At 46.0% G+C, this 14,399-nt stretch overlaps 5 protein-coding genes across 5 annotated transcripts; 4 read left to right on the forward strand and 1 right to left on the reverse strand.

Moving 5' to 3' along the window:
* Positions 1-2,850: 2,850 nt before the first annotated feature.
* Positions 2,851-3,153, forward strand: PGRI_095250 (uncharacterized protein; the record flags this gene model as incomplete). Its single annotated transcript, XM_040797238.1, has 2 exons — positions 2,851-3,053; positions 3,108-3,153. 2 exons carry the CDS (start codon positions 2,851-2,853, stop codon positions 3,151-3,153), a joined length of 249 nt encoding a protein of 82 aa, XP_040649800.1.
* A 1,231-nt stretch (positions 3,154-4,384) lies between these two features.
* Positions 4,385-7,739, forward strand: PGRI_095260 (Mannosyltransferase 1, CMT1; the record flags this gene model as incomplete). The annotated part of the gene is made up of 5 exons (XM_040797239.1): positions 4,385-4,550; positions 4,610-4,992; positions 5,062-5,567; positions 6,143-6,458; positions 6,549-7,739. 5 exons carry the CDS (start codon positions 4,385-4,387, stop codon positions 7,737-7,739), a joined length of 2,562 nt encoding a protein of 853 aa, XP_040649801.1.
* Positions 7,740-8,867: 1,128 nt separating this feature from the next.
* Positions 8,868-9,986, forward strand: PGRI_095270 (PIG-L family deacetylase; the record flags this gene model as incomplete). The annotated part of the gene is made up of 4 exons (XM_040797240.1): positions 8,868-9,162; positions 9,231-9,421; positions 9,479-9,546; positions 9,641-9,986. The coding sequence occupies 4 exons, from the start codon at positions 8,868-8,870 to the stop codon at positions 9,984-9,986; spliced, it is 900 nt and encodes a 299-aa protein (XP_040649802.1).
* A 179-nt stretch (positions 9,987-10,165) lies between these two features.
* Positions 10,166-11,333, reverse strand: PGRI_095280 (glycosyltransferase family 32 protein; the record flags this gene model as incomplete). The annotated part of the gene is made up of 3 exons (XM_040797241.1): positions 10,166-10,499; positions 10,567-10,798; positions 10,865-11,333. The coding sequence occupies 3 exons, from the start codon at positions 11,331-11,333 to the stop codon at positions 10,166-10,168; spliced, it is 1,035 nt and encodes a 344-aa protein (XP_040649803.1).
* A 1,017-nt stretch (positions 11,334-12,350) lies between these two features.
* Positions 12,351-13,567, forward strand: PGRI_095290 (uncharacterized protein; the record flags this gene model as incomplete). Its single annotated transcript, XM_040797242.1, has 4 exons — positions 12,351-12,443; positions 12,495-12,524; positions 12,576-13,385; positions 13,445-13,567. 4 exons carry the CDS (start codon positions 12,351-12,353, stop codon positions 13,565-13,567), a joined length of 1,056 nt encoding a protein of 351 aa, XP_040649804.1.
* Positions 13,568-14,399: the final 832 nt, after the last annotated feature.

The raw sequence follows: 14,399 nt of genomic DNA on the forward strand, positions 1-14,399 counted from the left end.
ATGAATCCGCCTTAAACTCGACGACGCTATCCATTCGGCATGAGTCATGCGCGAATGACTTAAAGCTAAGCCACCCAACAGTAGTTGTTCATCGTTTAACCTGATCGAATTAACTTTTGAACGCCTGCATTCTATTCTACCTGTCATGCATATGGTGAACTTTTAAATAGCGCATCCTGTCCAGTAGTCTGAATGTGGGGGACTTGGGCTGATTTGTGGGCTATCCACATTGATAGTTACTGGTAACGTTTAGGATCATTCTCTCTATTCTCTTTCTTGAGGTTTCGAGGTTAATTTATCCTTGAGACTTTCCAAGGCTCAACTAAAGCCACATTAATCGTTGGCAAAGAAGCTAATCACACCCACCAAGATGATATACTACGTAATTATAACGTCTATTTCTTTTTTCTTTCTCTAGCTTTGCAATGTTCGGCTAAATCTTCCTCTCTATCTATTCCAGTACACCTGCGTATCAACTTCGCTTTGACGGCATCAGATAAGTCAGAGTGCAACCTGTTCGTGAGATTCTTGCATGCAGTACCCGGATGGGTCTTTGGCTTTATTGTAGGTCTAAGCATGGGGAAATGCTATGTTCACTTCTAACAGTGGTATAGCTGTGCCAATAACACAGTATTTAACGCAAGCACCGGCGGTAATGATATTCGCGCACTGGATGATCCAGACAATCCTTCTTATCTTCCACTTCATCATTCACCTGTGACATCGCATGGGCATGCTATTTCAGATATGGATCGAGATATCAAAAGGGGGTGTGACATGTCAGGAGGATCTACACAACCGGATCTACACAACCCTGGAGCGACAAGACCATGGAATGATTCTGTCCAATATCCCAGGATTTTAGGGAGCCTAAAGCAGGATACGAAGTAGGAAACAAAAATTGAAAGAGACAATGAGGACTATTTTATGTGCTGGGTCATCATATTTGCAACCACCTAATTGCATTCAAGCTTTGGGTATCGTTAACTTTGCAGAAGGGGATGGGGACACATATTCATTTGCTAAAGTCATAATTCTCCCGGATACTTCCCTCCATGTTACTCGTTTTTGCTACTTCACTCTGGTCCTGGTAGTCACCTGCACTGTGAAGAAGCAAGTAACACAAGTAAAGTCCTGGGTAGCTCAAATACAGACACGGATTCTTGCCCTTTTTTCATATACTCTCTAGGGATGTCGTTATCCTCCAACCTAGGCCTAGTAAGTCTATTTACAGCATTTGAAAGACAAGAATAGTAAGCCACATAAGCGGCCATGTGATATATTTTAGTAGTCTTTTCAGATATCATTCAGTTTAGATAGGACGACGGCAAAAAATGCTTAATTTGTGCGAACAACTTTTCTATGTATAACCTTGATGCCCGTATATAAAATATATCGCATTCCCGACATTGCATAAACTGAAATAGAGCTCTGGTGTAGTTTTTAATGATAGCATACGAAGTGAATCATTGTTGTTTACTGCTGACTATCCCCCTTCACAGATATATATTCCGTCCCTGTGCGAAATACATGATATGCAAAGATGATACTAAAAACTAACAGAGCAGCAGGAGGATTCTTCTATCAGGCACTGACATTCTACCGATATTTTTTGAGCATTTCTCAGGGCAGTAAGTAAAACCCCGGAGAGAATTGGAATGACATGTTATCGCTCAATTGGGTCAAAAGGTTAATTTTCTACAAACAAGCAGGAAGCTAACTAGCTAAATGTTACAACCTGCCCCTGGACTGGCGAGTTACACACTAGGCCAAAAAGACCACTATATCTGAGCATTATGCTCAGATATTCCAGGCTCCGATATATATAGTGCATGACGTGGCACTAAAAATCTATACCTGACCTGAGACAATGGAGGTTAGAGGGAGAAAAGTATAACAAATCGGATGCTGAATCACCTCGCAAGAACAGACGTATCCAAGTAACAAACATGTGTTTAGAAGGAGAATACAATACGGTGGGGAGACACTGGATATTCCTCAGCGTAGGTTCAATGCCAAAGTTAGTTCAAACACGATGAAGTTTCCAAGATTCTTCTACTATCACCTGCCACTATTGATCGGCAACGATGCGAAGCGCGCGCCGAACACCATCGCATCTGGTCACGGGTGCCGGTGGGCCTTAGTGAGTCTTGTAATCTTAGAACCATCCATAGTTCACGCTCACTAGTATACCTTAAAATTATATAAATCCAAAAGGTACGAAACAAAATTGTTGTCGCAATTTCCTCAGATGGGAAAATTATAGGTCTATATATGCTATGTGAAAGTCTTCGTAATAAATAGTAAGTAAACTCGGGTAATAGAATGTCTGTTTGCTGTCTCCTCTAGGAGGCCGTCCTATTCCATTTATTCAATTAGGCAAGCGGGAGTCCCTTCGCAGATGCACTAATATATGATCTTGACGAACCCATTCACCCATTCACTTCTTTGGACTAGCTTTACTGAGAACCTCCGTCTTCTTTACTCTCTTCTGCCACTATCAACTTAAGGTACAGCATAGCCTACCGTTAAGATGATCCTCGATGTAGTAAGATATGTAGCCAACGAAGAAGAGTTAGGACCGGCAGTGTAGGTCATTCACTCAACACAATCGTCTAGTAGCTTCGTATGGTAAGATATTCGGTTATTGGCCCCAGGACACAGCGCCGTTATACTGGGAGGCAGTAGTGGTTTCCTGTTTCATCCCAGGCAAATATTGCGACAGTTTAGTCCGAAGTCGATGGCTTCTTACAAAGCCCTCGTTCTCTCTATTTGTTGTTGTTATTTGTTGTCGTTTTGTGCTGTCATCCGTCTCTCGAATGTCTAAATCACTCGTACTCTATCAACATCATGAACTTTATTAACCATCTCCCCGTCACTGCAACCGAGGGTATCATCGACGATATCAAAATACAATGGACTATCAATGGCACCATGAATTTACCGGGCAATGCTGGATATTACAAGACAGATCTGGCCGAGATGAAACGCGCGACAGAATACTTAGCACATTCCTGCGTCAAACGATTAGGGAAGACCAGAGTTCGAATAGTGTATGTCACTATTCATATCTTTTGTGTTGCCATGGTTAACTAACTATCCCTTAGTGGATCTTTCCACAAAACAACTACCAGCAGAACAACCCATGAGTAGACGACTGACCAGTGTCATTGTACAGTATCCATGACCCCAGGGAAGTCCAACGCCCACATATATGTGGACCTTACCCCGGGGATGCCGATTGCAGAGATGAAGGTCATGGGGGAGAAGGTGGTCATGGGGCATACCAAGGCTAGAAGCCGAGAGCTGTCAACCGGGTCGTACGGGCTTTGATGACCATGGCGGCGCAAATCCACACCCCGAGTTCTTGTTCTTCGAACTACGTTTGGACAATTTCGCGTGATTTTAAGACGGAGACATAATTGGTGTAGGTAACGGAATACTAAAATAGTTGGAAACCTTGGGGGGCATAATGTTAGATTTCACAAAGCAAATTTAATGATGTTAGAGTTGCTTCCTTAAGGTCTGGACTCGAGGTACTAGACATGAGTGGTGGTGGATATAAACTAAATTGATTAATAGAGTGACGAAAGGTAGTTGCTGTTAGAGATCTAGTGAAGCCATCTACTACCTATAACGTACTTTAAGGTGATACTAGGAGCTACTTCTTATTGAAGAAGGTGGTAGCGAGAAGGACATGGCAGCAGTTCATGGGCGGGGAGAATGTTCAGGCGTCTAATGATGGTATTTAGGGGATTAGCGAGGTGAATGGGCTGAAGGACTAAACAGTAGGGCGACAAGAGGGAGTTTCTGAATGAATTGAAATCAAATAGAAAAGTATCAAAACAAAAAACATACAACAGTGAGGATTCGCTGGTGGTCACCCACCCAACTACTAACTCACCGGCGTGTGGCTTAAGTACGGCTGAGCGGACGGGAAGCCCTGTTTTCCACACCCTATGGTCGTATGTGCTTGATATTACACTAGTAAAGATGATAGGATGTAAATGGTTGGTGACAATTGGACGATGAGTGCGCTGTGATTGTGCCAATGGTGTTGGTGATGTATCGTACAAGAGGCTCAAAGAGTTCAAAAATGGTGGCGGTCATGTGACCACTGCACCCAACAGCTGTTGCCTGGGGAGGGGTTCACCGGTTCTATGCCAGGCTAGCGGTATCCGCATGTTACGTGTATGAATTGCAAGGATGTTTCAATTTACCATACAGGACAGAACCTTGCAAGTATACGGCAAGACATTACCAAAAAGTCCGCCATATATAACTAGTCGTATTTGACGTTCTAGGCCCCGAAAGTCAAGCCATTGGTCTCAATTCAGAACATGCCTTTGTCCTTCCAATTGTTTTACAGGTTCAAAATTTGGGCATGATGACATTGCACAGGCAGTTTCGGCGTCGGGCAGTTATCGTATTGGCATTAGTTGGTCTCATCATTTGGCATTTACATTGGCAGAGGCACGACGCATCAATTGAAGTGACTCAGTACCCGCTGCTTTCGAAATACGTCTCTAGCAAGAGGGGGAATGGCGGAGGTACGAATCAGCGTTTCAAATTTCATTACATAGGCCCGTGTTCTTGCTAACATCAGCAGCTTGGCACATCCCACCAGATTGGGTAGAGGGATCTGGCGCTACTATTGAGAACATCATCGATGCGGCCAAGTTAGCTCTCAATGCATCCAGATCCCTGCCAGAGAGGCAAGTTCCGCACTCTACTATCCCTCTGATAATCCACCAAACATGGAAGGATACAAATCTCGATCAATGGCCAAAGAAATTCCGCCAGAGCGCAGAAACATGGTTGTCAGGCGTTGATAGTGGCAACATGGCGTACTTTCTGTGGGATGACACCGGCATCGCTGAATTCATGCGGCACTTTGAGCCGGAGATAGAGAGTCAGTTCTACGCACTGCCGAGCAATGTGGAGCGATCAGACGTGTTTCGTGTCCTGGTTTCCAAATGGATTGGAGGAATAGTGAGTAGCACTCTCCCCTTACCCAGGACTAGACTTATCTAGGTGCTTCAGGGGATTGACTGAAGACAGTACGGTGATATGGACACCGAACCCACTCGACCTCCGTCAACATGGGTTGCTCCTGCGGATCTACAGCCCTGGCAAGATCCGGAGACTGGCAAGATGTACAACTCAACCGAGCCCGTCAAAGCTATCGTTGGTCTTGAGGCAGACTGCCTACCTGACAGTGACCTCTACTGGCGTATGGGCTACTTCTACCCTATTCAACTGACGCAGTGGTCATTTGCATGGGCGCCCGGACACCCTATCCTACAATTATTCATTGACCGTCTGTTCGCAACCATTCAGGCGGTTTCTGAGAAAAATGGAGGACAGCTCCAATCACACTTATCTCAAAACGCTCTCTATGATATCGACCCATTAAATCTCACCGGGCCAGTCGCATTCACGGATGCCACTCGAGGGTGGTTGGAAACCGACTATGGTTTAAGGTGGAATGCCTTATCCGGGTTAACCGATGGAGGGCTAAGCAAATTAGTGGGCGATGTTCTTGTCCTGCCGATTACCGGATTCAGGTATGTTCAGCGCCGCCAAACGTGCTTGAGTACCCCTTGCTTGTCCATGTACTAATTAAGTGCAGCCCGGGAAGAGGTCAATATAGAAACATGGGCTCAAAGCCTGTTACAGATCCTTCTGCTCGCCTAATTCATCATGCCCAAGGGTCCTGGAGAAAGACTAGCGCTCTAGTTGAGTACGGCAAATTTTGTCGCACCTTTTTCGGGCGCTGTAGGGATTGGTCAAAAGTACCTCATAATTGGATTTTTTGAGATGATAGCTGGCATCCCAGCTGCATACGATGTAATATTAGTATATTGATGACTCCCATTAGGTGATACCTAATGACGGAAGCAAGAATAGGCATTTGCCTAAGTCCAATCATCTGGACACACTTTTTGGATCAGCGGGCGGCGATGTATAATTTTCGGGATTTAGCACGTGCCAGAGAATTGATAGTCCTATGGGAAAGAAATACGGCTTATTTTACCGCTAGACCCTAATGTTGGAAAAATACAGAAATACAGCCATTTTTACCACTAGAACACAACAAAAACCTTGGTTCCTATTTAGGGCCATATGCTAATCTGACAAGTACCTTTAACGGAAAATGCATTGTCTTGGCATCAGACGTGAGCAATATCTCCCACTCTGGATTTAGGCAGCGCTTGGATATCACAACACTAAACATGCCCGCCAGCCTCGAGTGTGATGGGTATGAGCTCGACTCCGAGTCATTACTTGGTCGGAGAAATCGCGACCTGCGTGTGTCTGAATGGCGACATCACACCTTCGCCCTCCATTGGACAAGGAAAACACTGACCGCGCTATTAACCCGCGTTTTCCTCATCTTAGCCCAGGCCTTGGGTGTGCTCTTTGGATTGAGAATCGGACGCCGAGGTTGGTTCTTGGTTCGAACCTTACTCGGTGGACTTCTATTGCTGATCTGTCTGACTGCACTATTTTGGCCATCATATACCCACTTACCGCCATGTTATCAGACGCTTAGAAGCCGAGTGCAGAGAAGCGGGTTTCAAGGGCGCGGTAACATCGAGAACAAGCAGGTCTTCATTGCGGCTGTTCTTTATGACCCCCAAGGGGAATTTGCCAGCGGAAAATGGGGACAGGCCGTTCTCCAGCTCATTGAACTTCTTGGGGAGCAAAATGTTTTTCTAAGCTTATACGAAAACAATAGTGGGCGAGAAGGCGAAAATGCCATTCGCGCTCTAGCGGACAAGGTGACGTGCGACAAGTCGATCGTATCAGAGCCAGGTCTCAGTTTAGGAGGAATACCGAGAGTGACCATCCCAGGAGAAGAGACGCGCATCAGGCGCATTGATTATCTGGCTGAAGTCCGAAACCGTGCTTTGCAACCACTACAAAATGGCAACACGACGTACGACAAACTTTTATATCTGAACGATGTTATTTTCGATCCCGTCGAAGCCCTACAGCTTCTGTTCTGCACCAACGCCGACGCTAATGGTGTAGCGCAATACCGAGCTGCGTGTGCAATGGACTTCAGTAACGCCTTCAAGTTTTATGACACCTACGCAACCCGCGACCTACAAGGCTATGGAATTGGCCTACCGTTCTACCCCTGGTTTACTACGGCGGGGAGGGCACAGAGTAGACAGGACGTGCTAGAGGGTAGAGATGCTGTCCGCGTCCGCAGCTGTTGGGGCGGTATGACTGCATTTGATGCCCACTTTTTCCAGGGTGGGAATCCTGTTCGATTTCGCGCGGACTCTGAGATATTTTGGGATGCCTCCGAGTGCTGTATCATTCATGCAGACATACAGAGTGCAGCATCGAACTCGGAAGAATCTGAAGTCTCGGGATCATACATCAATCCCTTCGTTCGGGTCGCTTATGACGAGAAAAGCCATTCGTGGCTTTGGATCACTCGACGTTTCGAGAAACTGTATCCATTCATTCACAACATCTTGAACCACCTCGTTGGACTTCCTCAATACAACCCTCGCCGTGCCGAGGTATTTGGCCAAAAGGTCATGGACACTGTTTGGGTACCTGGCGATGGTGAAGGACAACAGGGTCAAGTTCGGACCATGCAGCGGGAAGCTGGAAATGACGGCTTTTGCGGACGTCGTGGACTCGAAGTCCTTGTTGAAGAAAGAATGCCTGGTCAAGATGGGTTTGAGGCTATCAGGGTTCCAGCCGGCTTGGATTAGTACTCATCTGACACTGTTCGGGGTAATATGTACAATATTAAAAACCTGTTCCCATTCAATGACTAGTTCCCTTAGTCCCATTGAAGCAAACCTTCTCTACCAACCTTAGTGGTCTGGACATTTCAGACCTCCTCAACGACCGTTAAGTGGGTGTATTGAAAAATGATAGAGTATACATATTCACGTCGATAAAGGACATATTGGACCCTTACCCCCTTTCTTTCCTTAGCTTAGACAGAACTTGGCTTCCCTTGGCAGAAGAAGACATCAACAACTGGTAGATCACTGGTTCCCAGCACCACATAGAGGTGGCTGCCCGTCAATTTGTGACGTGTCACTGTCGGACTTAGCCGATGAACTGTCGTTACATACAACCCGTTAGAACAGGAAGAAAAACCAATCCCTCCAAGGCCCTGAAAAAGAAAAAAGTAAAAAAGAAAGAAAACGAACGGCACAAAACCTTTTTAGGGAAGCCTTGCGAGGCGAGAGAAATGATAGGCTGCCAGACAGGACGGGAACCCAGGGATCTCTTTAAGAGACGGTTGAAAAAGCTTAACTATTTAGGCTGTGACATTCCTCGGTCATCAATTGGTCAATGAGGTATATAAGCTTACAGCGGGAAGATAAAGGTGGGCCGGGGCGCAAATCACAAAATGGTTGCCTGGCGAAAGGCGTCACTGTATCGTAAATACACGGGCAGACGGTACAAGTAAGAGGCTGTAATACTGTATTATTGAGTTATAACGCTAAGTTTGAACCCTGGCCCCACCTAACCTTACTACTTAGTATACTCCGTAAGCAGGGCAAAACATTGATATGAGACATCTCGAGGAAGAAAACTATGTCTAATAATATCGAGGTAATTTTCGAGTCCCTGAGACGCATTAAACCTTGTACGTAATCTCAGGGAATCATCGCGGTAATGCATCAAGAATAACTGCCGGAATTAAAATAATCCAAGGAAAATTGGGAGTCAAGGAATACTCCTGATTTTCGTGGTAAAATACCGCCTCTCACCACAACTGGGCTGGGGCTGTCACAATCCCCCTTTTTCGTGATCCTACTGAATGTCCTCGGTATACACCAGTCCCCGAGTCCCTTCCTCTTACCGGCTGTTACCCTGGTGAGATGATTTTACTTCGTCTCTTCAAGCGACAAGTGCGCCGACTTGTCACCCAAGGTTGGCCCGCAATCCTGGCCGCCTTGGTCAGCGTGGTCATAATATGGGCGCTTCTTCTGTATTTCACGCTTGCTTACTATCTGGCCGATGACCCACGCCTTGTTCCGGATACATTTCGACATGCACGCCGGCCGATACTCGTCACGGCCCATCCTGATGATGAAACTCTGTTCTTTAGCCCCAGCATTCTCTACCATCGACACGATCCCCATGTTACGCGCTCGCTGCTGGTGATCTCCTCTGGTAAGTGGACTAGGGTAGCTTCATTGATTAGGTAATGCAGCATGATCTAATAGTTGAGAAATAATCAGGGAACTACAATGGCATTGGTGAACAACGCCAAGCGGAAATTCATAAGAGCTGTGCTGCGTTGGGGATCGCGCAGGATCACTGCGTAGTCCTAGACCACCCTAGTCTTCAGGATAATCCGAACAAATGGTGGGATGAGAAGTTGGTTCAAGATATCATCGCGCCATACATAGAGAAATGGAAGGCGGACCTGGTCAGTGTTTCTTGGAAATGACCCAACAGAAATCTGTGTCCTAACAGCGATGAATAGATCATATCATTCGATCAAGGTGGAATATCAGGTCACATCAACCATAGAGCTGTCAGTGCAGGCATAAGGTACGTTTGTAACTGAGCCTATCTTTCTCTTGTCTCCACATCGTTACGGTATGATTTGAATCTGATGGGCTTTGGTTGACCATCGACAACCCAGGAACTATGTTGTGACCAACGAGCATGCACCCCCGGCATATACACTGCAAAGTATTGGGCTCCTCCGAAAATACTCATCATTGATCGACCTGATACCCTCCACCATCCCATTCATGTGGAAGATCATTGAAGCCCTCCTTATACCTCCGACAAGCCCTGAAACCCTGGGTCCATCTCTCGTGCGAGAGACAGGGAAGGAGGGGGTGCTCTTGGTGAGCTCGTGGCAGACATATCTTGAATCGCGAGCTGCCTTTAGTCAACATGAGAGCCAGTATTCTTGGGACAGAGTACTATATTTAGTGGTGAGCCGGTACATGTGGTTTAACACACTGGAAAGGACCGGGTAGCATCAGTTCAATCCATAGCACGCGCTTAACGGAATAAATGGCAAGTAAGCCTTCTGTGAAAGGCTCTATCTTATGTTTTACATGTACTTGAAAAGGTATACCAGTTAATTGTTGCGATGTGAAGTTAAAAATATCATACATATGTGTAGAATGTGTATAATACACAGAAAAAGACCTGCCTACACATGCTTATGCGAAGGCTTTGGGGAAGGGCTTCTTGAGTCAGATTCGACGTCTTGTCGTGACGACAAACGACGCCGCGCCAAACGGCAGCACCAGACCAATGAGAGCAACATTCCAGTGGCAATCACAGCGATGAGTAAGATAACCTTCGGCTCGATATCCTTGAGCATGAGGATCAAACGGGCGTCTTTGGTGTGCCACGAGGAGGAGCCAAGATGTCGGAAGAGGGGAGTATCAACAAATCCGTTCAACATGTGCATGTTTGGGTTATCGTGAGGCCCAGAGAGAATGCGAAGATCCGATCGGTTTTCCTGTAGGGTGTACACGGTCCTTCACGGGCAGCTGGTAAGTCATAGGAATCCAGACAAGGGGTTCATAGACCATCGTAGACACTCACGAGGCATAGTGGCAGCCAGTGCTGAACATGATTGTCACATATGACAGAAGCGGCCACACATGATTAAACATGGGCAGACTGTCGACCAAGGATTTGATGAAGGGGTGGTTGGGTGAGGCAAGCATCATCCCAATCGAAAAGCCTGCGGGGTGGGCAGCTGGTGCGACGAAGTTGAACTGACGGAGAGGCTCAAGGGAACGTTTGCAGGCCAGGTCGAAGTCAAGAACAGCGCCTAATACCAGTTTATCGTCAGTCTACCCGTCTGGCTGGGAGAATGCCAACTTCACGGGTAAAATACCTCCGTACTTCTCCAACACCATATAACGTAGAGCGTCAACACGTTGGACCATGAAAGGATAGTTTTTCCACATATCGTAGAGATGAGGGTAGTTCTCCTCAACGAATTGTGGCGCATTGTTGTCATCCCAAAGGAAGGCTCTCCACGAATCATGCTGCTTGAGACAATCGGCTCTAGCTGCGACCCATTCTGTACGCGGAGAACTTGGACCTAGGTGAATATGATGTAGTCGCGCTGGAATCAACGGCCGCAAGCCCGCATCTTTTGTGGAGTAATTGGCTGGGAAGGACGAAAAGGTCACATCGAAATGGTCGCGTTGCTCAGAGATGATCGCTTGAGCCGAAGAGTTGGGCCACACGAACGGTAGTCGGAAAAGGTGGTATAGTCTCTGGATGGAAGGAGCTGATAGACACGCGATAATGAGTACCACAACAAGCACGATAAACACTCGAAGTCGACCTCGCGCCATAACTCCTGGTGAAGTGAGGACAAGATGGAAACCCGCTAAAGAAGGTTGGCAGTGATTGGCATGATAACTTTTAAATGTGTACAGATATTGCTGCCTACGGAGAAGTCAGGGTCCAGCACCGTATGGGCTAGTAAGGAGAGTCTCAGCTGAAAAGCCAGCTTCAAGGTTGAGAACGACTTGTGACTCCAGTGACCGTACTGGCATGTTATGGGATGTGTTCCAATCAACCTGATAGAACACACGAATCGTGAATGAGATTAAGCGAGCTGTTGATTAACTAGTAATTGGTGGTACCATTCCACGTGTTGGATTGCTAGGATATGTCAACTATTGGAATAAAATCGATGAGCCATAAGCATTACATTGGAGAAAAGACCCACAACAAACAAAATTCGTTGAACCAGAGCATCCTTGCTAGACATACCACCCCACAATATCTCCCCAATACGTACTGTGTACCTCTAGAAAACCGGCGTTCAAACATTAGGGCTCTGTTCAATGTTTCATCTTGAAGTGTCTTGGTTGAATCTAACTATAGGTGCTAATGAACTCTATGTGGTTCACGGAACCCGCTGAAAGTCAGAATTCAGGATATTTCAGCCGACGAGCATTACTGCGTCGTGTCATATATAGTAACAGTAGGGAATTACAACCTGGCTAAGCCTTGCTGTGAACCTAGGCGTTGTCTGACCTTACGACTCCAGAGTCGTTCTTAGTGTTACATACTATGACTTGTATTATAAATACCGTATTGTATGGTCTTGTATTATAAGTTACAAAAAAACAAACTTTGAAGAGAGAGCAAGTATTGGATGAACACGTGCACCCCTGCATTTCGTAATAAAATACTTTTAATTTCACAAAACGCACCCGGGAATGTAAGATGCACCTGCACCTCGCGGACCGCTTTAGCCTGCTCCATCCGGATCCCGCGGATACCGAAGAAAACTCCATAAAGCGTCCACCTTCCCACTACATCAATTGTTTACGGGGTACCTTTGCCCCCTTTCTGCCTTCATGCATGGCCAAGTTCCGAAGCAGATTGGTCGGTGGATCCGACTCGGGCCTAACCAGGATGTGGGATTTTTGACGTACATCACTCTCCTACTGGTAAGTAAAGTACTCTGATTCTCCACTTACTGTCTAACATATTCATCTTAGTTGAGTCTACAAAATATGACATCGATAATAGTATGTTTGATGGCCAGGAGCCTGAATTATGAAAGCTAAGACAAGTTGTAGTTGCAGCACAAAGTCCAGTCGCAACCGGCTACAAATAATGAAAAGTTTGATTATATATCTGGCATCATCCTGATTGAAATATTCAAGTTCACTATTTCTACAACTTGCCTGATGCGTTTCGACACAGACGCAGCCCCATCTCTGCGAGAAGTCATCCGGACCACACTACTTAATCCTTCAAGCGACGCTACCGTATCGGCATTACTTTTCACTGCGGCTACCATTTTACAAAGTGTGGGAGCAAATTCTCTGGACCTTATTCCTTACCTTGTCTTGTCCCAGTTCAAGACCATTTTAACGCCTCTTTTTGCGAGGGTGATATTGAACCAGAGATATGCCCTCAAGAACTGGCTCTTCATTGCCATGATGGCACTCGGCATTGTTTTGACTCAGCTTGGATCCAGCTCCGCCAAATTGAGTCCGAAAGATGTGAAAACCCAGGCGATGGTGCATGGAGCATTTGCCATGCTTCTCGCGGGAGTTTGTGTTGCTCTAGCTAGCTTATGCATTGAGAGAACCATGAAGAAGTCTGGTCATCTTTTTCTCTGCAACGCTCAGCTAGCGGCATATAGCTCCGCTTTTGCAATCATCTACTGCTGCTGGCTTACAAAGTTCACCTTTACGCATTTTTTCAGAGGATTTACTCCGCTGGTTTGGATCTATTTAGTGCTGCAAGTGTCAGGGAGCTTTTTGGTTGCGTGGTGTGTACAAAAGACCAGCACAGTAACCAAGAATTATGCTCAGGGTCTAGGGTTCGTCTTAGCCGTCCTTATGCCTCGACTAGTCGCTCATGAGCATATCGGTATTCAGGTAAGACGACGGAAGATCCACTGTATTGCGAGCGAACATTGCGCTAATTCCACTATCAGCTGCTGTCCGGAGTTGGTCTTGTCCTGGCCTCTGTACTTGGGTCGACATCTTCTAATAAAAGAAAACCGGATGTGGACGAAATAGGAGAAAAAGAAAACGATTCAAACCTGTACAAAGTGTAAAATATCATCTTCAATGTTATCAGCCTCGTCGTCAGGGAGGCACGACTCGTATATCAAGTTTTTGGGAAGCAATGCTAGATTCTTGCGCGACAGAGTGTTGATCTGTTGGATCCAGCCACAGATGTACAAATCACCCCGTCGCTCTTCGACGACAGGTAGCTTTGTTCGACAAATTCATATCAAATCCTAATACTCCTGGATTGGATCGAGGGGAATTGAGATAGCTCCAATTTCCGGTGGTAATGCGGAGATAAAGATGACGGTGTTCATGCAATGAGAAGGTGTGTCACACTATCATTTCTATACATGGTCACACACCTGAAACGACTCATCTGAATCAACCAGCCAGCACTTACTTTGCGAACACTATCTTAAGGCTTGATTCCCACTGCGGGACAGGGATGAATAGTGGGCACAGAATGAAAAGGTAGCTAAGGTAAATGTCTGCGTATATATTTCTGAGTATTTACCTGAAACTCTCCCTAGGAAATCAGAACCGGAAACCATAAATAAGAGTGCCATTACTCTTTTCCGGCATGTTGGCAACTTCTTTGGTGCCGGGAACCCGTGCTATTGATTAGCATCCATAAATATGGTACAGAGAGTCATCTTCATCCAAGTTATCATGATTGTACTCTCATTACTGTTGTACCACCCTGGGCCGTTGCTTTGTTGGCTAATATGATCATTTATTCAAAGAACTAAAACGTGTATTCTGCCTTCCAGGTGTAAACCATGGCGACGAGAACGAGGTTCGAAATTGCAGGGCCAGGGACTTTGATGATATGATTTAGAAGTGAAAGCCATGCCCCCAACTCACATATCATCTTCT

This window comes from Penicillium griseofulvum (assembly GCF_001561935.1).
Source record: "Penicillium griseofulvum strain PG3 chromosome Unknown contig_16, whole genome shotgun sequence".
NCBI lineage: Eukaryota > Fungi > Ascomycota > Eurotiomycetes > Eurotiales > Aspergillaceae > Penicillium > Penicillium griseofulvum.